Source organism: Puma concolor, chromosome C1, assembly GCF_028749965.1.
Source record: "Puma concolor isolate L17-30 chromosome C1, mPumCon1.1.hap2, whole genome shotgun sequence".
NCBI classification, from domain to species: Eukaryota; Metazoa; Chordata; class Mammalia; order Carnivora; family Felidae; genus Puma; species Puma concolor.
The window spans coordinates 196,662,063-196,683,835 of NC_141674.1; the positions used below are offsets into that span (position 1 = coordinate 196,662,063).

The following is a 21,773-nucleotide window of genomic DNA, read 5'->3' on the forward strand; positions in this document are numbered from 1 at the left end:
AGATAATTTCCTAGGGCATAAGACATACTATACCAAACTTTTAGAGGTTTATAATGCACATTAGCATGTCAAAGAGTGAGAAGTTGCACACATTTTCTAAATTTATTTGACACCACAAATACTGGTTTTTTGTATAACAACTATGAAACTAGATTATGAAATGGTCTTTAGACCTGGGCTGCTCAAAATGTGTTCTTCAGACCCATTCCAGTCCACAAACTGCTATTAGTCCTTGACAACGTAAGTACAGAAATCAAGGCTGTTTACAAAATTGAGAGCAATTTGACAGTAGCACAACATTCAAACTTGTGATTTTGTAAATGCAAAGGTATTAGTCTAAAACTAATTAGAAGTTTTAAAAAAATTCAAAGAAAACAAACATAAATTAGTTCTTCAACAGGCTTTGAAACAATTTTCAGAAAGACCTCCTTAGTTGCAGAAAATAAACATCTTTCCTTCACTTAACACTCAGTCAACAATAAATATTTACTGAGTGTATACGAGACACAGTTTTAGGTAAACAAAATCCTCTGTCATCAGTGATATTAGATTCTAAGGGATATATTTACTCCTAAGCCCATCTGTAACCTTAACTGGAGGGGCTTTCCAATTCATCTAGGCTGATGTGACTCTCAGAAGGACTGAAAGGCTCTCAAATTCTATCAAAGCTATCCTTCTTTCCTAAGAACTTTTGAAAGTCTTCTTGATATTTATAAGAAAATCTTATCTCCAATTTTTCACAAACATCAAGTTTATTAATTATCATTTGTCTCATATTTGGACAATGTGAGCCTCTCCTTCCCCTTTTCCGGCTTGATAAGGGCGGTTTGGACAGTAAAACATTTGCCATAATAGTGAGGGGAGCATGTAAAATGGAACATACAAGAAGAACAGATCTCATGTAATATAAATGCTGCAAAGTTCACATTGTCCCCCAAACAAAACAACTTAAGTAAATTCAATTCTTACATGAGTCCATAGAATGAGACAATCAATAATGAGCAGTCTTTGAGACACTGTTACTTGTGGCATGGACTCTGGAGAGAAGGGCTGTGGGAGCCCCTCTTTACATACCTTGCTTCCATTGAGAATCCAGTCACTCCCATCCCTTTTGGCATTTGTTCTTATTCCTTGCAAATCACTATAATTTTTTAAATAATGAAGGAAAATTCATTAGTTGGTAAAAACTGAGTTATTCAAGTATTGTTGTATAAGTATGCATATAATGTGCTAATTCAAACTGTTCATACTATGAAAAGAATTGACTTCTAACTAACATTAAGAATGTTCACACAAATGCACTGAAAAACCACATCTGATGTATTATATTCTAAACCGCTTACACAAATGAATATATGATTAAGATTACATAAAGTAGCCAGATTTTATAAAGCATAAAAACTCCCAAGTAGATCCCCAAATTGGACTCAGATAGCATCTCAAAGCCCACTATATTTGAAATTATTTGCCACCATATATCTGCCTCCCTCTATTCACCTTGATTCCTTCCCTTATCTCTATTGATCAAAAGTTAGCTATTTAAAAGACTTACGTCTCAAATGCTTCCCTTAACAAGACTGCTCTAAAAGTGGGATAGATTATTTTTTCTAAGTATAAAATAAACAAATATCCATAGTTAAAATACAAAAGAGAGACAATATTTCTGACAAAGAAAAAATACTGAAAAAAAACTTACTTCCTAGAATAAACATTTCTAAAATACATCCTTCCAGAATTTTTCAGTGAAAATAGATACACACATATACGTATTTTTATAAAACCAGAGCCATACATATGATTTTGACCTCTTAATAATATCTAATGCTTTTCTATAATTTCATTTCTATCAATGGCATAGAATTACATTGTATAGCTTTATCATTTTTTAAAAACAATCTATTATTGAATACTTAGTTTTCAATTTTCATAAATATCCTACAATGAATACCATCAGGTATAAATAGTCTACATCACTTTTTCTGATTCTTCTTCTTGAATATGGTCTTTATATTGTAAGTCAGTATGAAATATTAGTTCTTAAAATCAATACATGGCTTATTGAAATACTTGTTCTATACATGGACATATCAAAAGTAACAAAGGTAATGACACAGCTCAGTTTGTGGATTAAAAAAAGCTCTTGAATGGTAAACATGGAATATTAAAAATATACTACTAAAATATATACTACTTATAGTATTGCCAAGAATTCAGACCCTTGCAATAATCGTATTAAGTAAGTATCACTGATACAGACATTGAGGTTCAGAGATTTCACCCACAATCACACAGCTGGTGTCAGAATACTCTGGATCCAATGTCATCATAGGTTAGCTCTATGAGTTTGGTTAAAATACTTCATTTCTCATGTTCTGTTCTCCTTTACATAGGAATCACAGTATATCTTCATATAGATTATTGTGATAGTCCAAACAGAAAATCAACATGAAAGATACAAAATGTTAAGGTATCATACAAATACACACAATTACACATTAGGGAGTCTCCTATGTACGTGGAAAGGAAAAGAGGCAGGGATAGTCTGAATCTTTTCTAGCAAACTCCACCCTCTTTGGTGAAGGCCAAATGAAAGCAAGAATGTAAGAGTGGCCAAGTTGTTCCTAAAATCCGGCACAACAAACCATCTCCCATCTTTATTCCTTCTCTCCCACATGCTTTTTCTTTCTTTCTTTTGGAAACACTCTTCTGCATCTGCCGTTTTCCTTCACTCCTGCACTCACTCATATGGCCCCTTTGCTCGTCTCTAAATACCTGACCAATTTGCTACCTTTCCATCACTTATACCAGCCTTCCAAACCATCTGCCTCTTTTCTCCATTCTCCTTCTCAGTTTCCATCTTAAGCATATTCACCTAACCCCAGATGAGGACAGAGAATTTAAATAAGCAAAAATCAATCAGCCTTTGTTTGCTTGTGTAAGTTGGGGACAAGTTAGGATCTTTGATTTATATTGCCTCTAAGTGAGAACTAGCATTCAGTGGGTTGGAACAGGAACATACTGTTCCAGAGCTAGCATGATGTAATCCAAATTTTGGTCAGTCAGTCACTTATCTTAGAAAAATTATCTAACTTAAAAGCAAAGGAAGATTAAATTTTTATTTCTTTTAGATCACATTTTTAGGCAAAAGAAGCAAACAAAAACCTTTTACCTTTGGAAAAACTAAGAATCAGGATTGGCCTGTAATTATAGGTTTATATTTGGGAAGGAGAAATACAATTTAAGCATGTTGCCAAGTCACACCATGGAGTGCTAAGCCATTTAAAAATAAACAGCAGTGTCAGAAAAGCAGTGTAAAACATGAGGGCCTGATCTTTGCAGAAACAAGCCTTGGGTTTTCAATTACTGCTTCTGCCACACCTTTAGGTTGTTGCTCTGCACTGCCTGTTTCCCGTTGGCCTAGAAGTTGCTGTTCCCTTCAACATAAACCCTTCCCCTTACTGTGCTGGCCTGTCACAGCACAGTACTGTCTCTCTTTACACTCTCTTTCACCACAAACTCTGAAAGATTACTCTGTGTTCTCTACATCTGATTTCTCAATACCCAACTCTCTTCCAAAGTAGCCTCTCCTCTCTACTGAAATGACAATCAAAAGATCACCACCAGTGGCCTGCCATGACCTTTTCTCAACCCTCAACATTTTTGTGGCCTCGACATTAACTTTTCATTCCTGTCTTATCACCTTTTCAAAGTCACTTCACCTCATGCTCACGACAGAGCACTGGTGTAGATCTCCTTCAGACTCCATCCTTTTGTCTCTGTGGCTGCCTTTTGTACAGTTCCAAAGGAAGCATAATGCCCAAGGTTTCCTGTCTGCTCTCCTTGTCATCCTTGAGGATCAGGTCCCATTATGTGGAAGCTCCTCCCCTCCATTCTTGCAGTTGGTTCTTTCTCATTTGTCACATCTCACTGTATTATTTTTTTAATGTAGTAATATAGGTGTTTATTTTATTTATTAAGTTTTAATTTTAATTCTAGTAAACAGATAGTGTTACATTAATTTCAGGTATACAATATAGTGATTCAATAATTTTATGTATTATTCAGTGTTCATCATGATAGGTGCACTACTTACTCCCCATTGCCTATCTCACCCATCCCCCTCACCTCCCTCTGGTGAGTCATCAGTTGGTTCTCTATAGTTAAGAGTTTTTTCTCAGTTTGTCTCTCTCTGTCTTTCTTTTTTCCCTTTGCTCATTTGTTTTGTTTCTTAAATGTCACATATGAGTGAAATCATACAGTATTTGTCTTTGACTTATTTCACTTAGCATTATACTCTCTAGCTCTGTTCATATTGTTGCAAAGGGCAAGATTTCATTCTTTTTTACGGCTAAGAAATGTTCGAAAGTACATAAATATATACCACCTCTTTATCCATTCATCTATCAATGGACACTTGGGCTGCTTCCATAATGTGGCTATTGTAAATAATGCTGCAATAAACAGAGGGAGATATATTCCTTTGAGTTAGCATTTTTGTAATTTTTGGGTAATTGCCTACTAGTGCAATTACTGGATTGTAGGATAGTCCTATTTTTAATTTTTTGAGGAACCTCCATACTGTTTTCCACAGTGGCTACACCAGTTTGCATTCCCACCGAGAATGCATGAAGGTTCCTTTTTCTCATCGTCACCTACACTTGTGGTTTCTTATGTTTTTTGACCTAGCCATTCTGACAGGTGTGAGGTGATATCTCATTGTAGTTTTGATTTACATTTCTGTGATGATGAATGATGTTGAGCATCCTTTCATGTGTCTGTTGGTCATCTGTATGTCTTTGGATAAATATCTGTTCATGTCTTCTGCCCATTTTCAAATTGGATTGTTTGGTCTTAGGGTGTTGAGTTGTAGAAGTTCTTTATGTATTTTGGATACTAATCTTTTATTGGATATGTCATTTGCAAATATCTTCTCCCATTCAGTGAGTTGTCTTTTAGTTTGGTTGATTGTTTCTTTTGCTGCAAAGGAGCTTTGTATTCTGATGTAGTCCCAATAGTTTATTTTTGCTTTTATTTCCCTTGCTCCAGGAGACATACCTAGAAAAATGTTGCTATGGCTGATGTCAGAGAAATTACTGCCTGTGCTCTCTTCTAGGATTTTTATGGTTTCAGGTCTCACATTAAGGTCTCATACATTTTGAGTTTATTTTCATGTATAGGGTAAAATGGTCCAGTTTAATTCTTTTGCATGTAGCTGTCCAGTTTTCGCAACACCATTTGTTGAAGAGAGTTTTTCTAATTGTATATTATTTCCACCTTTGTCAAAGATTAATTGACTATATAATTGTGGGTTTATTTCTGGGTTTTCTATTCTATTCCATTGATCTATGTGTCTATCTTTATGCTAGTACTATACTATTTTGATTAGTACAGCTTTGTAATATGACTTGTAATATAACTGGAACATTCTCCAAATAGATCACATATTAGGCTACAAAACAAGTTTCAACAAATTAAAAAAGATCAAAGTCATAGCACGCATCTTTTCTGACCACAACATTATGAAACTAGAAATCAACCACAAGAAAAAATCTAGAAAGAGCACAAATACAGGGAGGTTAAATAACATGCTACTAAGCAATTAATGGGTCAAATAAGAAATCAAAGAAAAATCAAAAAGTACATAGAAACAAATGAAAATAAAACACAATGGAATGCAGCAAAAGCAACTCTAAGAGGGAAGTGTATAGTATTATAGATCTACCTGAAGAAGCAAGAAAAATCTCAAAGAAACAATCTAGCCTTACACATAAAGGAGCTAGAAAAAGAAGAACAAACAAAACCCCAAACCAGGAGAAGGAAGGAAATAATAGAGCAGAAATAAATAATATAGAAACTAAAACAACAACAAAAACAACAAACAAAACAATAGAACAATCAATGAATCCAGGAGCTGCCTCTTTGAAAACATGAACAAAATTGATAAACCTCTAGCAAGACTCATCCAGAAAGAAAGAAAGACAGAAAGAAAGACAGAAAGACAGACAGACAGAAAGAAACAAAGAAAGAAAAAGAAAAAGAAGACCCAAATAAACAAAATCACAAATGAAAGAAGAAAAATAACCAATACCCCAGAAACACAAACAATTGTAAGAGATATGGAAAATTTTATACCTAGAAGAAATGGATAAATTCCTAGAAACATATAATTTACCAAAACTGAAGCAGGAAAATATAGAATATTGGAACAGAGCAATTACCAGCAAGGAAAGTGAATTAATAATCAAAAAACTTCCAGCAAACAATAGTTCAAGATCAGTCAGCTTCATAGGCAAATTCTACCAAACATGTAAAGAAGAGTTAATACCTATTCTTCTCAAACTATTTCAAAAAATATTGGGCACCTGGGTGGCTCAGTTGGTTAAGCATCCAGCTCTTGATTTGGCTCAGATCATGATCTTAGGATCGTGCTGGGCTCTGTGCTGGCACCCTGTTTGGGATTCTCTCCCCCCCCCCCTGCCCATCCCCCACTTGTGTTCGCATGCTCTCTCTCTCTCTCAATAAACAAACAAACAAATAAATAAATAAACATGAAAAGAAACTATTCCAAAAAATAGAATTGGAAGGAACACTTCCAAATTCATTCTATGAGGTCAGTATTACCCTGATACCAAAATCAGATAGCCACCACAAAAAACGTGCACTACAGGCTAAAATCTCTGATGAACATAGATACAAAAATCCTCAACAAAATACTAGCAAAACGAATCCAACAATACATTAAAAAAATCATTTACCATGTTATTCCCAATCAACGTGATAAATCACCTCAATAAGAGAAAGAGTAGATGCAGAAACACCATTTGACGAAGTACAACATCCATTCATGATAAAAGCTCTCAACAAAGTAGGTCTAGCGGGAACATATCTCAACATAATAAAAGTGTCATATGAAAAACCTACAGTGAACATCATACTCAATGAGGGAAAACTAAAAGTTTTTCCCTTAAGGTCAGGAACAACACAGAACTGTCCACTGTCACCACTTTTATTCCACATTGTACTGAAAGTCCTAGCCACAGCAATTAGACAACAAAAAGAAATAAACATGCATCCAAATTGGTAAGGAATAAGTAAAACTTTTGCTATTTACAGATAACATGATACTATATATAGAAAACCCTAAAGACTCCATCAAAAATGTATTGGAACTGAAATGGATTCAGTAAAGTTGCAGGCTACAAAATCAATGTACAGAAATCTGTTGCATTCCTGTATACTAATAATGAAGCAGCAGAAAGAGAAATTAAGAAAATAATCCCATTTATACTTGTACCAAAAATAATGAAATATCTAGGAATAAACTTAACCAAAGAGGTGAAAGACCCATACTCTGAAAACTATAAAACACTGATGAAAGAAATTCAATACAACACAAAGAAACGGAGAGACATTCCATGTCATGGGTTGGAATAACAAATACAGTTAAAATACCTATACTACGAAAAGAAATCTTCAGATTTAATGCAATCCCTATCAAAATACTAATAGCATTTTTCATAGAACTGGAACAAACTATCCTAAAATTTGTATAGAATCACCAAGGACCCCAAATAGCAAAGTGATCTTGAAAAACAAAACAAAACAAAACAAAACTGGAGGTGTCACAATTCAAGATTTCAATCATATTGTAAAGCTGTCACATCTCAGTTTACATGTAACCACTTTTTATAGGCCTTCTCTAGCACTCATATCTAAATTCATTTTTCCCTTTCCTACCAAACACACATACACCATTAGTCTCTAGCATAGCACCATGTTCCCTTCATAGTACTTATCATAATTTATAATTAGGGATATATTTATTTATGTGTTTCTCATTATTCTCCTCAATAAGCACAGAGACCACATCTGTTCTAGTTCACCACTGTGTATGTGGCACATTACAGGCACTTAGTAAGTAACCTTCAAATGACTGAATAAATGATCTTATTCTTTCTCATTGCTCCAATTCTTGCCACCCCAGCTTGCATCCGGAATCCCAAATCTTTGCTGGACATTGCCATGTGAATGTCACACCACATCCAAAATCTACCATGCTCCAAATTCTAGTCATACCCTACCACTTTATTTGCATTGCCCTATGTTAATATCTGAAAAACAGCATATATTATGTTTTATTGTTCTTTATATATGATAAGGCCTTATTTTCCTACTAGAAGTTGAAGTTACTTGAGATTGTAAATTGAGCTTGTGTTAATCTTTGTATCCTTCCTTATACATCACGCAAATATTTGTATGAACTGAGTACTGAGAAAATATTTGCTGTTAGGGCACTGCTTCCAAAAATCAAAACCAAATCAATGTTGATTTACCTTCCAGCCCCAGGCTCTGTCATTGCTAGGGCGCCAATACATTTCCCAGCAGTCATCTGGGGGATGAAGTGCTTAATCTGTTCTTCAGAGCCATAGTTTACAATATAGGGCATGACAATATCTGAATGAAGACTAAAACCTGGGCCTGTACAATTTGAATATGCTCTTAGAGAGAGAAAAAAGAAGAAAATTTAAAGCACAAAATAGTTATTTTGTTCTGCTTTCCGTTTCTTTGATTTTCAACTAAAGAACAACAAATTATTAAATCTTATCACATTGTGTCACAATAGCCTGTCTTCCCACAAACCTAGAGCTCCTGAGGATTTTCTCTTTGTTTTTACTAATCTTTTAATTTTTGCATATTGACAGTACTGTAACAGAGCTCCATGAGAACTTACCTAGTGAATTAAAAGATAAAACATTTCAAAGTATGGATCACCTACAATTGTATCACCCTAACATAGCAACTGTTTTCATTTTGACAAATTACCTTTGCCCATAAGCATATATTCTAATATAGTTGCAGTCGTGGTGTGAATTTGTACTTAACTAATTTTTTTTAAGTGTTTATTATTTTTGAGAAAGAGAGACAGAGTGTAAGCGGGGAAGGGGCAGAGTGAGAGGGAGGCGTAGAATCCAAGGCAGGCTCCACGCTCTGAGTTGTCAGGACAGAGCCTGTCTGATGCAGGGCTCAAACTCACAAACTGTGAGATCATGACCTGAGCCGAAGTCGGATGTTTAACCAATTGAGCCACCCAGGCATCTCGTTAACTATTTTTTTTTTTATTATTATATGGCATGAAAAAGTCCTTTTTTTTTTTTTACATGTTGTCATAACAATAATCTGAAATAGCTATAAAGTATTCCAAATTGTTTATGTAATATAATTTACATTTTTTTATAATTTACTTATTCATTCTCCCAATACCAGACATTTAGATTGCTTCCATATTTGGATGTTTACGATCTAACATGACAATGATTTCTGTACATAGCTCCTCTTTTTTCTATTAAATTATTTCCTTAAGATAAATTCTCCAAAGTGATGCCCTGGATCAAAGAGCAGAAACATTTTCATTTTTTGAATGAAAATTGGTGAATGCTTCACCAAAGCATTTATTGTTCTAATTTATAATGCCACTAATAGTGTGAGTATGCCGTTTTCACGGCAACCTTTTCAGCAGAGGGTATTATGATTTTGAATTTTCACTGACTTTTGCAAATACTCAAAATGATAACCTCCAGGTTAGTTTAATTTACACTTGATTGGCAGTAAGGGTGAGCTTTTTTCATCTAGAAGAACCTATTTGGGGGTGTCTAGGTGGCTCAGTTGGTTAAGCATCCTCCTTCGGCTCAGGTCATGATCTTGTGGTTCGTGAGTTGGAGCCCCTTGTGGGGCTCTGTGCTGACAGCTCAGAGGCTGGAGCCTGCTTCTGATTCTGTGTCTTCCTCTCTCTGCCCCTCCCCTGTTCACACTCTGTGTGTGTGTGTCTCTCTCTCTCAAAAATAAATAAACATTAAATAATTTTTTTTAATAAAAAAATAAAAGAACCTATTTGTATTTTGTTTTGATGAACTGTTGGTTCAAATCTTTTGCCTATTCATCAACTGAAATCTTTATTTCTTCTTATATATTAAACTTTAAGTATATTTGATGGGGATATTTTTCCACCTTTTTTTTTTTTAAAAGAAGAAAATGAACACATAAGGCAATTAGAAATGAAGCAATCTCTGATTTTCAGCAGCAACTATTTTAATAACTTAATAGGGCATTTTCCTATCTTCACACATTAAAAATGTGCAAATGATACACATATTCATTCGCATTTTAGTTTTCAATATTATAAGATTAGAAAGCATATTTTATCATCTCAGAAAAGTGAGCAGTGTGCTTACAAAACATGATTCCACTTCAAATGTCTGCATACTCACTGTTCTTCCCACATTATAGCTGCTGAATACAAGTCTCCACCAATACCACCATGATGCTTTGCAATATTGACACCGAGAAGTCCTTGTTTGCCAGCTTTTTCCCAAAGCTCCCTGCTCACTTCTCCAGCTTTCTCCCATCTGCAAATAGCAAACATTTTAAAATCAGAGAAGCTTTTTTCATGTTATTTAAATGGTCATAATTTGAATTTATGAATGATCTTGTACAGGAATGTTCCTTTAAGGTAATTGTTGTTGACATTGGCCATAACTTTCTATTTGCATTGGACTCTTTCATCATTTCTCTCCTTATTCTCTTCTTTACTTCTTCATATTTGCCACTGTTCTCCTCCCTTGACTTTTCATCAGACCTACAAATTACATGTACTGACATTCATGGGTACAGTTTGTCTCAGCTGGTCCCCTTAAGATGGAATCTTAGGGGCGCCTGGGTGGCGCAGACGGTTAAGCGTCCGACTTCAACCAGGTCACGATCTCACTGTCCGTGAGTTCGAGCCCCGCGTCGGGCTCTGGGCTGATGGCTCAGAGCCTGGAGCCTGTTTCTGATTCTGTGTCTCCCTCTCTCTCTGCCCCTCGCCTGTTCATGCTCTGTCTCTCTCTGTCCCAAAAATAAATAAACGTTGAAAAAAAAAATTAAAAAAAAAAAAAGATGGAATCTTAGTTGTGTCATATAGTCATGGGAATTTGTCCAACTTATCCTATAAAGGCAATAGCCCTCTGTATATTTCCTTAAAGTGCTGAACTTAACGGGATGAGCACATAAAAAGGTGACAAGAGCAGGCAATCTTATTACAGTTTAAGTTGGAACAACAGAAGCACATAAGCATCTTGCAGCACAACTGCTGTCCAATGAACTTCTGAAAAGAGTAGACATTCGAATAAGATTGTGCAACCTCTGCTTTTTTAAAAACAAGAATAGCAGAGCGCCTGGGTGGTGAGGTCCGTTAAACTGTTAAGTGTCTGACTCATGATTTCAGCTCAGGTCATGATCTCACAGTTTGTGAGATGGAACGCTGCATTGGGCTCTGTGCTGACGACTTGGGATTCTCTCCCTCTCTCCCTCTGCCCCTGCTCTGCTCACACGTGCGCTCGCTCATTCTTTCTCTCTCTCAAAATAAATAAACATTTTTACAAAATGAGACAGGCATGATGAGGAAAGAGCTAGTTGGAAATAAAGAATCTGATAATTTTTGTTTTATTTTTTTAAGTGCGAGTTAGATATACTTACCAAAAATGAGGTATATTTTTTTTTCAACGTTTTTTTTTTTGTTTTGTTTTTTTTAATTTTTTTTATTTTTGGGACAGAGAGAGACAGAGCATGAACGGGGGAGGGGCAGAGAGAGAGGGAGACACAGAATCAGAAACAGGCTCCAGGCTCTGAGCCATCAGCCCAGAGCCTGACGCGGGGCTCGAACTCACAGACCGCGAGATCGTGACCTGGCTGAAGTCGGACGCCTAACCGACTGCGCCACCCAGGCGCCCCTGTATATTTTTGAAGATACTGATGAAAGGGAAACACAGATGCTTCAAGAAATTTTAAAAGAGTTTGATTATCATGTATGTTTTGATGTACATATTGCCTAAATTAGCTTTGGAAACATTTTTATCATTAATCTCAAATCTGTCAACTTCTATCATTTTTACTTCAAATCTTCATCAATAATTTTTCTGGAACAAAGTTTCGAATCAGTAGAGTAATGAACAAAAAAGATTCTCCTAGAGTGTACCATAATAAATTTCTTTCTTTCTTTCTTTCTTTCTTTCTTTCTTTCTTTCTTTCTTTCTTTCTTTCTTTCTTTTTCTTTCTTTTTAGAAATAGTTGCTTTTCACCAAAGACTAGTCATGGCATTAGGTTTAGCTAATTTTGGTCATTTTTATAGCGAAAGCATTAATGAAATCTTAATGGAAGATATTTAAAAATGTTTTAAAAAACATTTTAATTATAGTAAATTGCTGGCAGTGAATGAATTTTAGAAATATAGCAAAATCCTACTTTCATAGAAATTACAGTGTTTTGGTCAAAAAAGTAGGTGACCAGTAATTAAGCAGTTAATCAATATACATCTCATCCAGTAGTAAAAATACAAGGTGGTCCATTGCCAACCAAGATTTGTCAACTGGCCTGTTGAGCTTTCATGAGCTTTCGTTTTAATTCACTCATGAAGCAGAAAAAAAACATTTGGAATTGACTAGTAATTACTTAATTGCCATTTAACCAGAGTATTTCTCAATCTAAGAGCTGCACATTTTCAAATTTACTTAATTTTAATTGTATATTTTAAAATTCATTTAAATAGCTTTGGACTAATTTAAGAATCCTGAGATCTTAGAGTATTACAGTTAAGAACAGCAAAATGTTAATAAAGCAATTAATACAGTATATTTTCTGTAGAACAACATACGACATTCTAGGAAATGGTTTGTTTTTTTCTTTTTTAAATTTATTTATTTTGAGAGCGAGAGAAGAAAGAGAGAGAGGCATATGGAACATGTGAGAGGGAGAGGGGTAGGGAGAGACAGAATCCCAAACAGGCCATGTGTTGTCTGTGCAGAGCCTGACTCAGGGCTCGAACTCATGAACCCTGAGATCATGACCTGAGCCAAAATCAAGAGTCAGACACTTAACCGACTGAGCCACCTAGGCGACCCTAGGAAATGGTTCTCAATGTTCTCTTTATGCAAATTACTTTAAAGAAAAATGTACCACTTACTCTGCATGGTGAGGAATCACTTCTTCTTGAAAAAACTTCCTTACACTTTCCCGGAAAATGTCATGTTCTGAAGAAAAGATTCTTCGAGTTCCTATATCTGTTAATTTTTCAGCAGAAGGAGTTTCTAGACGTTTCTCCTCTCCGGAATGAGAACATCTTTAAAATATACATATACATTAAGAAAATTAAGTGAAATTGTGACCCTTCATACCCAAATTAATGCTACCGAACAACATGGAAAAATGCTGATTTTATTTCCCCCAGAGACACTATAGAGGTAGGTAGGAAGAGTGTGAAATTCGACAGACCTGTTCAAATCTGAACATTACCACTTTTGATAGGATCTACCTCACCTGGATAAGATCAAGTAGTATGTCCTTACTCAGCTCACTCTTCACTTCCAAACCCATGACTAACCAACATGTCTGAGTTGAGGTAAATGCAAATTAAATGATGTAAAAATTCCAAAACCACCAGAGAATATTGATAAGTGTTCATGTCATGTACAATATTTAAGATATTAACATTTCCAAATTACTATTTTATACAGTACCACCATAGCATATTGATAAGTTTTCATGTCACGTACAATATTTAAGATGATATTAACATTTCCAAATTACTATTTCATTCAGAATCACACAATTTGAAATGGCAGGTGTGTAAGATACAACTATGGTGATGTTACTGCCATATTAGAGGCAACCTGGGTATAAATTAAAAAAAAAAATGTCCATGAATCTCTGTAAGGATTAGTACAGAATTATTCAAGATCTTCGGAAACTGACCCTTCCCTCTCCATACCCCCCTCATATTACACTTAAAATAAGACTGTTTTGTAGTTCCTTTTAGTTCAATGGTCTTCAGATTTATTTCCCTCTTGGGGTACTCCTGAAAAGTTCTGAAAATCTGTGTGTCACTTTGTATAATTCAAGCTCATATTTAAAAAACAAAACAAAACAAAACTTTTTACCATATATCCAAATATTAGCAAAGGATGTTTTTCTGTTTTGCATGAAATGCTGTTTGGGGTTTCTCTCTTCCTTAAATGGACCCTTGTTTGTTTGTTTTCTCTTTCCTTTCCTCCTCCTCTTCTTCTTCACATTTTTGTTTAAAAGACAGTCTTGTTTATGGGCAATTAGGTTGTCTCAACCTTTTTTTCCCCATGAAATGAATTATTTTTACTTTATGCATTTTCATTTAACGCTATGAATTGAGTTGTGTCCCTCCCAAATTCATGTTGAAGCTCTAACTCCCACTGTGATTTTACTGAGTTAGTTAAATGAAGTCATGTGGGTGGGATCCTAATCCAAGAGGATATGTGGCCTTATAACAGGAAGAGAGATCTCTCTCTCTCTCTGTCTCGCTCTCCCAGTGTGCATGAAACAAGGAAAGACCATGTGAAGATACAGAAAGAAGGCAGCCATCTACAAACAAGAAATAGCACTCTCACCAGCACTTTGATCTTGGGTTATCCAGCCTTTAGAACTATGAGAAATAAATTTGTTATTTAGGCCACCCAGTCTATGGTATTTTGTTATGGCAGCATGAGCTGAGTAATACATTTAACATGCACTTTCTGTCATTGTGCTTTAGGTTTATCTTTTATATGCAACTTTTAGTGGAGTTTATGAATATAATTTGAGATGCCTTTTAGGTAGTAGTCGTTGGTTGTGAACATGCAGTACTACACATTTTATACTTAGTCTGCCTTTTGCCTTCTTAGTTACTACCCATTCATCCAAATCATCATTTTTAATAGCGTATTCATTCATTTGGTCAACAAATACTTTGAGTACCCTTTATGTACCAAGCACTGTTCAGGTAACTTGGGATACAACAGTGAGCAAAATAAAGATGCCTGTCTCCAGACTCACATTTCTAGAAGGGGAGTCTGAATAACTATACTATTTATAGTAAGGAAGCAAATTAAAGCATATATGAGAAGATGATAAATTCTATGGAAAAGAAAAGCAGAGTAAAGATCAGAGTGTGTGTCTGGAACAAGGCTGGGACATTGGCTGCAGCATGGAATAGTGCAGTCAGGGTAGGTTAAGTTAGAAAAATGAGAATTTGAGCAAACGTCTCAAGGTGACAGTCAAGCAGATTTCTCAGTAGAATTTAAGTCAAGAAAACAATTAGAGCTGGGTGCATGGGTGGCTCAGTCAGTTAAGCATCTGACTGCAGTTCAGGTCATGATCTCTCGGTTCGTGGGTTCGAACCCCACATTGGGCTCTGTGCTGACAGCTTGGAGCCTGGAGCCTGCTTCAGATCCTGTGTCTCCTTCTCTCTCTGCCCTTCCCCCTGCTCATGCTCTACCTGTCTCTCTCAAAAATAAACACTAAAAAAATTAAAAAAAAAAAAAAAGAAAGAAAACAATTAGAGCAAAAGGTGTCAGGCACGATGGTATCTGATGCATTCTAGAAAGAGCAGGGACACCAAGTGTGGATTGAGTGCAAACAGTAGATGAAGTGAGAGGTAACAAGATCAGGATGTACAGGGGTCTTACATACCACTATAACGTTACATCAAATAGACTAAAATTTACTTTATCCTCTAATTGAAATGATTGGTTGCAATTTCCTGCTAGTGGAAATAAAACTATCATGCACGCTTTTGTCCACACAGCTTTTCTTTTCCATACTGAGAATTTTTCCTCAGGAAAAAAATGTGCTGAGATTAGGCAACTGGTGCTCAGCAACACTGAATCATTTGGTAACATAGTTAACAAATAACAGAATGGAATTTATATTCCAGTCTGCCTGGATCTTAAAATTTTATATCCTATATTACCTTAAGAAAATATTGGAATATTTGGAATATTGGAATATTTCTAAGTTAAATACACCAAGACATTAGAAAGTGAAAGCAGTGCCAGAAAGAATAAAGACTTTCAGGTCAGTCAGAAGTATTCAAGAGAGCATATGGAGAAGAAAACCAAAACACCTGCACCAAGTATGTTGGTACATCCATTTCTTGAAGACCAAGAAAACTTCACTGAATAAATTGGCCCCTTTTCTCCCTATAAAGACCAGGAAATCTATACAAAAAGAAATTTCTACCAATTTAACAGGCTAAGCTCTAATTGTTAGTTTTACATTTTTTTAAATGTTTATTTATTTTTGAGAGAGACGGAGACAGAATGTGAGTGGGTTAGGGGCAGAGAGAAAGGGAGACACAGAATCCGAAGCAGGCTCCAGGCTCTGAGCTGTCAGCACAGAGCCTGATGCGGAGCTCGAACTCACGATCTGTGAGATCATGACCTGAGCTGAAGTCCGACCGACTGAGCCACCCAGGCGCCCCTAATTGTTATTTTTAAAAAACTTCATTTACATTATAGAAGGGAGACAGCTTCCACCAACACCTTCAGCAATACTTGGGAACTGGTTACAAATATACAATTTCAGATCTCACCCCAGATCTACTGAATCGAATCTGTATTCTTTTAATTTTTTTAAGTTTTATTTATTTATTTTGAGAGAGAAAGAGACAGCATGAGCAGGGAAGGGGTAAAGAGAGGGAGAGAGAATCCCAAGCAGGTTTCACACTGTCAGTGCAGAGCCCTATGTGGGGCTCGAACTCACAAACCGTGAGATCATGACCTGAGCTGAAATCAGGAGTTGGATGCTTAACTGACTGAGCCACCCAGGCACCCCAGAATCTATATTTTTAACAACATCCCTGAATCATCCATATGCACATTAAGAAGCCTGCTATAATAAAACAGTCCCAAGCCTATTCAGATGGTCCCTCAGGTCCTCCTTTTCCCAAAATTCCCTGTGAGATTTTCTTCCTATACTTCAACCATAATAACTTACCCCAACAGACATAATGCAGAAACAGATATGAGAATTGGGCTGTCTTCTACTAAATCAGACATTAAAGAATCCATGAAAATGTAAATAATGTCTCTCTTCTTGTTTTGAAAAAGCTATTTTTCATAAAAATGTTATTTATGTTAACATGTAATGGGCTTATTATTGTTACTTTTACTTATTTATTATTGAGATATAATTGACATATTACCATTACAGTAGTTTCAGATGCACATGATTTCAATATATGTATTCGCTGTAAATAATCAACACGGTAAGTCTAGTTAACATCCATCACTACACATACTCATTTTTTCCTTCTAATGACAACTTTTAAGGTATACTCTTTTAACAACTTTAAAATATACATGCAGTATTAACTATAGTCACTGAGCTGTACATTACATTCCCATGGTACTTTATAGCTGGAAGTTTGTACCTTTTGACCCCCTTCACCCATTTCCACGCCCTGCCCCCAACCACAAATCTGTTCTCTGTGTCTAGAGAGACTGTGTGTCTTTTTTTTTTTTTTTGCTTGTTTTCTGTAAGAGTCAACTTCTAAGTGAAATCATACAGTATCTGTCTGACTTACTTCACTTACCATAATCTCTATTGTTCCTTTTAATGAACTAAATTATGTACTTGTACAATTTTTTTTGTAGATATCTTTTGATACCCATATGGATAGATACAACCCCCCAAATAAAAACAATCTCTGAGGTGGTCCTTTAACTTTCAGAGCATAAAAAAGTAGTGACACCAAAAATCTGAGGCTCACACTCTTATGACGTTCTGGGGAAGAGTTTAGAAAAGTATGTGCATCCTAAAGTCAGGTCACCGCCTCGGTGAAGTCCTCCCAACCATCCTCAGGAATAACACACGTTTCCTCTCCCATAGCATCTCAGAGTTCCACCAATGTTATAATGAGCTAGTTTATCATTCCTGTCATTCTCCTTAATAGCGAATCCCGGATGCTTCCAGTTTATCCGATGAATGGATTTTATATGATCTAAACTTTTGATCTTATAAACACTACCTTAATAGGCACAGAGCCACTTAGAAACTCTATTAACTCTCCTGGAATTAATTAATTAAAGGATTTGTTAAATAAATCTCAATGTCGTTGTGTGATGGGGCTGGTGTCAGGTCTTTGCTGTCCCAGGCTGCCTTCTTCGGGGCACTCCTCCACATAGGCTTCGCAAAGGGTGCTCCTGCGATCTCCAGATCTGCCAGTCGGGGAGTCCCAGTGACCCGTTCACAATCAGGACGCGGCCTTCAGCCACCTTTCTAAGATGAAAGGTTGCAGCCCGAACTCGAGCAACCCCGCGGTGAGGCGGTCACGGCCGACACCCCCGCCCGCCCTCGCCGACGTGGGTCCCACCAGGCCCAGCCCCTACCCGCAGAGTCTCCGGCCCAGACTGGCGCGCCTTGCTCGCCGCCGCGTTCAGGGTCCCCAGGAAGGGCAGGTGTCGCCGCCCCTACCCCGTAGACCACCCCCTACCCCCGGGCCGTTCAGCTGGAGCCCGGCGGGCACTGACCTCGCGGACGGCGGTGAACGCAGGGCACACCGGCCACCCCACATGCGCAGGGAGCTGCGGAGCAGGCGTGCAGCCATGGCTGGGACGGCGAAGGGAGGCAGGGGCGCAGGACGCCACTCCTCGGCGACTCTAGGGCGGAGTTCCCCGCGAGCTGACAGTCTTTCACGGTCCCACTCGGCTTAATGGGATAAAAGCGCCCGGCTGCGTAGCCGGAAGCCAGAAGACCTGCCAGCCCTCGAGCAGGCGGGGCGGAGCGTAGCCCAGCGTTGCAACACTCCCCTCTTCAGAGTCGCAGCCACCCAAGTAGTATTTGATTTGAATTCCTGCTATGCCATTTTCCAGAAGTCATGAAATACTGTGTAATAACCAACATTTCAACGGGATGATAGTCTGAGCTGTTGAAATTTACGAACTTGGTTTTTGGAGATGGGAAATCTCTGAAGGATTTTGAACTCTAAATAGGGTTTGCGAGTGGAATTCTAAGGAGGTAAGAGAGGCCATTTAGACCATTCAACTAGTGGAGGACAGTTATCAAGGCCTGAACTTGGGCAAGTGAAAACAAGATTTTGTGTTAGAAATCAAGAACTTATTCACTGAATGCAGAATATCAGGAAGTTAAAAATTAAAAAGGGAGTTAATACCGATTAGGTATTAATATTAGGTGAATAATACTTGTTGACTTGAGGGAAGCACCGGGCCCCTTGCAGGCTTGCCAAAATTCTAGACTTGGCTGGCTGGTGGTCTTAGGACCTCCGCCATTAGGAGTCTGTGCCGGGTATTTATAAGCTTCATGGGACCAGACTCTTGGTTTTTCAAGATGGTAATTGGCTGATCAAATTACCTGTCTGTATGGGGCAATAAGAGACCTTTTTCTGCATGATCTTGCTGAACGTCTGAAAAATAATAATACAACACTGCTTTAGAGTGCCTCAGTGTGGTCTGAGAATCAGGCAGCAGCAGCACTACATTTTGAATCATAACATTTGATGATGAGGTCCAGGATCCTATAGTTACACATCTCACAGGTGATTTTTTTTATAGGCTTATCAATTCACTTTTAATTACCTCGTATGAAAACACTGTGGTGGCAACAGCTGGAGACTGGATCCTCTGCATGGAGACTCTTCTGTGTTTTACTAGAAGGTTCATGAACTCCTGTTAGGGAAACTTGGTGAACGGGGCCACTTTCTAGAGGCTGTTGAAAGGGCGGGCCTACGCCAGCCGACTCCATCTTGTTCTGTGTCCTTCACCTTGACCACACCTCCTCCCCTTGAGTAACCCCCCTCACCTGCCTAACAGGACTCGGACCCTTCCCCAGGACCCTTCCCCAGCCAATCGGCTGAGGCCATAGCCATTACCTCACCAACTGCCCCCAGGCCCCAATAAAACCTTTGTCCTTTTGAAACTCGCTCTCTTTCCCTGGTATCTCACTGCTGCCTCGGTGCAGGTAGGGGATTGAGCTCGAGCTAGCTCGAATAAAGGCTCTTTGCTTTTGCATCGGACTCGGCTCCCTAGTGGTCTTTGGGGATCACGAATTCTGGGCATAACACTGTCTTGTTGAGATAGCCATAGATCTTAGAGATGGCATAAAAGGTGACCTTGGCAAAGTTGCCCGTGGTGGCAGTGCAATCTTTGGTGTAGGTGTGGCTGTTGTCTCTATTAGTTATCCTCAGCAGCTTCTTGGGCCCAGATGAGTCTAGTGCTTCCAGGGGAAGCACTACCAGGCTAGCCATACCAGTGATGAAATTTGAAGTGGGGTTCGCAAGAAAACGGCTAAGAAAGAATAATTGAGACATCTTTGGTGCAAAAAAGGTGATTTTATTAAAGCACGTTAACAGGACCTATGGGCAGAAAGAGCTGCGCTGGGACTGTGAGATGCGACTGATGATATACTTTCAAGTTTGTGAAGGGAGGGGGGTATAGCTAACTTAGGTCTCCAAGGAATTTCTGGATGCTGAAAGTAGGGTCTCACAGGACCCTGAAGATTTAGCCATTCTCAAGATAAGGTTGCTTTTAGTTTAGTTTTTTTTTTTTTAATGTTTATTTTTAAGAGAGAGACAGAGGGAGAGAGACAAAGTGAGAGTGGGGGAGGGGCAGAGAGAGAGGGAGACAGAATCTGAAGCAGGTTTCAGGCTCTGAGCTGTCAGCACAGAGACTCACACGGGTCTCGAACCCAGGAACTGTGAGCCCATGATCTGAGCGGAAGTCAGATGCACTGAGCCACCCAGGTGCCCCTAGTTTTTAAGGAAGTGTAAACGTTAAGGCATTATGGCAACCATAAAGGTCTTGGGGAGTGTTACATGCTGCAGGTGTCTGACATCTATCAGTGGGTTGCAGGCTAGAGGGGAATTTAATTTAAACTACATTTTTCTTGCCTTTATTTACCTCATTTCCCCCCCTGAACAACTTTGACCCTTAAATCTTTAAGGTTGTTAAAGGCAGAAGGTCTCATCTTCTGTAGCATCTTCATGCTGCAATAAGGGCGTAGGGATGGGCTTACCTAAGGGTCAAGGCTAGTCTGTTGAGAATTTAATAGGAGTTAGAAAAGGCTAACTGCAACAATATCTAGAGTGGATATCATATGGGAGTTTTCTTGAGGAGAAAGGATCATCTGTTGGCTTGAAGTCATAGCATTGAAGGAGTCTCGGCACCAGGTGGAGAGACATGGGAGAAAACAGCAAAACATGATTAAAGTAACAAAAAGAGGCCCAAATAAGAGTCCTTTGATAGTTGACAAAAATCTTCCTTTAGTTCGGTCCAGGAGTTCAACCACTTATTAAAGGAAAGAGAAGGATCATTTAAAGTGCCAATTTGAGTATTTTTTAGTTAGAAACTCAGAAATATTTCTGTGGTAATCTGAATGTATACACAGCACTTTGTTTTTATGAGACCACAAATTCCACCTGTGCAACAGGTAAAATATCTAAGGCATTTTATTTTGAAGAATTGTTTAATGCATTTGAGTTATTTTAGTGTTTAATAATATAATGTTATTTTGAGAATCATTTAAGGCCTTCATTGTGTAATAGGCAGTGTTAATCATCATACAGATTCTGTTTTGCTTAGTCAGGTGATTAGTAAGTGATAATTATACAAACAAAATACAGGTTAATGGTTAAAGCAAAATTATAAACCCAGTGTCTGCCAGTTCTACCAGTGAGATTTTTAGATGTTAAGCTTGAAGCATCCTCAGATAGACTGAGAACAGGCAGCAAGAATCAGATGGGGTTTTCTGGTTTGTAATTCAAATGTCTGTGGTGATCCATCTGAATGGCCCGTAGAGCAACAGGCACAAAGATTGTCTATACATGAGTGTTGTGACAATTTCTCTGAAGTTTGCCTCAAGTTGTCTAGTGTAGGCAAACAACAAACATTTAAAGGCAATCAGAACTAGAATTTAACATCCACAAAGGTGCGTTATTGAAA

At 37.7% G+C, this 21,773-nt stretch overlaps 1 protein-coding gene across 2 annotated transcripts in view; it reads right to left on the bottom strand.

Moving 5' to 3' along the window:
- ACADL (acyl-CoA dehydrogenase long chain) overlaps positions 1-18,553 on the bottom strand; it is a 46,458-nt gene extending 27,905 nt beyond the window's left edge. The window contains exons 1-5 of one of the 2 annotated variants that reach the window (XM_025935394.2): positions 18,348-18,553; positions 12,995-13,150; positions 10,266-10,403; positions 8,334-8,498; positions 1,075-1,141 (exon numbers count right to left, since the gene is read on the bottom strand). In XM_025935394.2, the coding sequence (XP_025791179.1) occupies positions 1,075-1,141; positions 8,334-8,498; positions 10,266-10,403; positions 12,995-13,150; positions 18,348-18,424 (603 nt within the window). In that variant the 5' untranslated portion in view covers positions 18,425-18,553. The remainder of the gene's footprint in view (positions 1-1,074; positions 1,142-8,333; positions 8,499-10,265; positions 10,404-12,994; positions 13,151-18,347) is intronic. The other variant, XM_086719530.1, reaches the window with a different exon arrangement.
- Between the last annotated feature and the right edge of the window lie 3,220 nt (positions 18,554-21,773).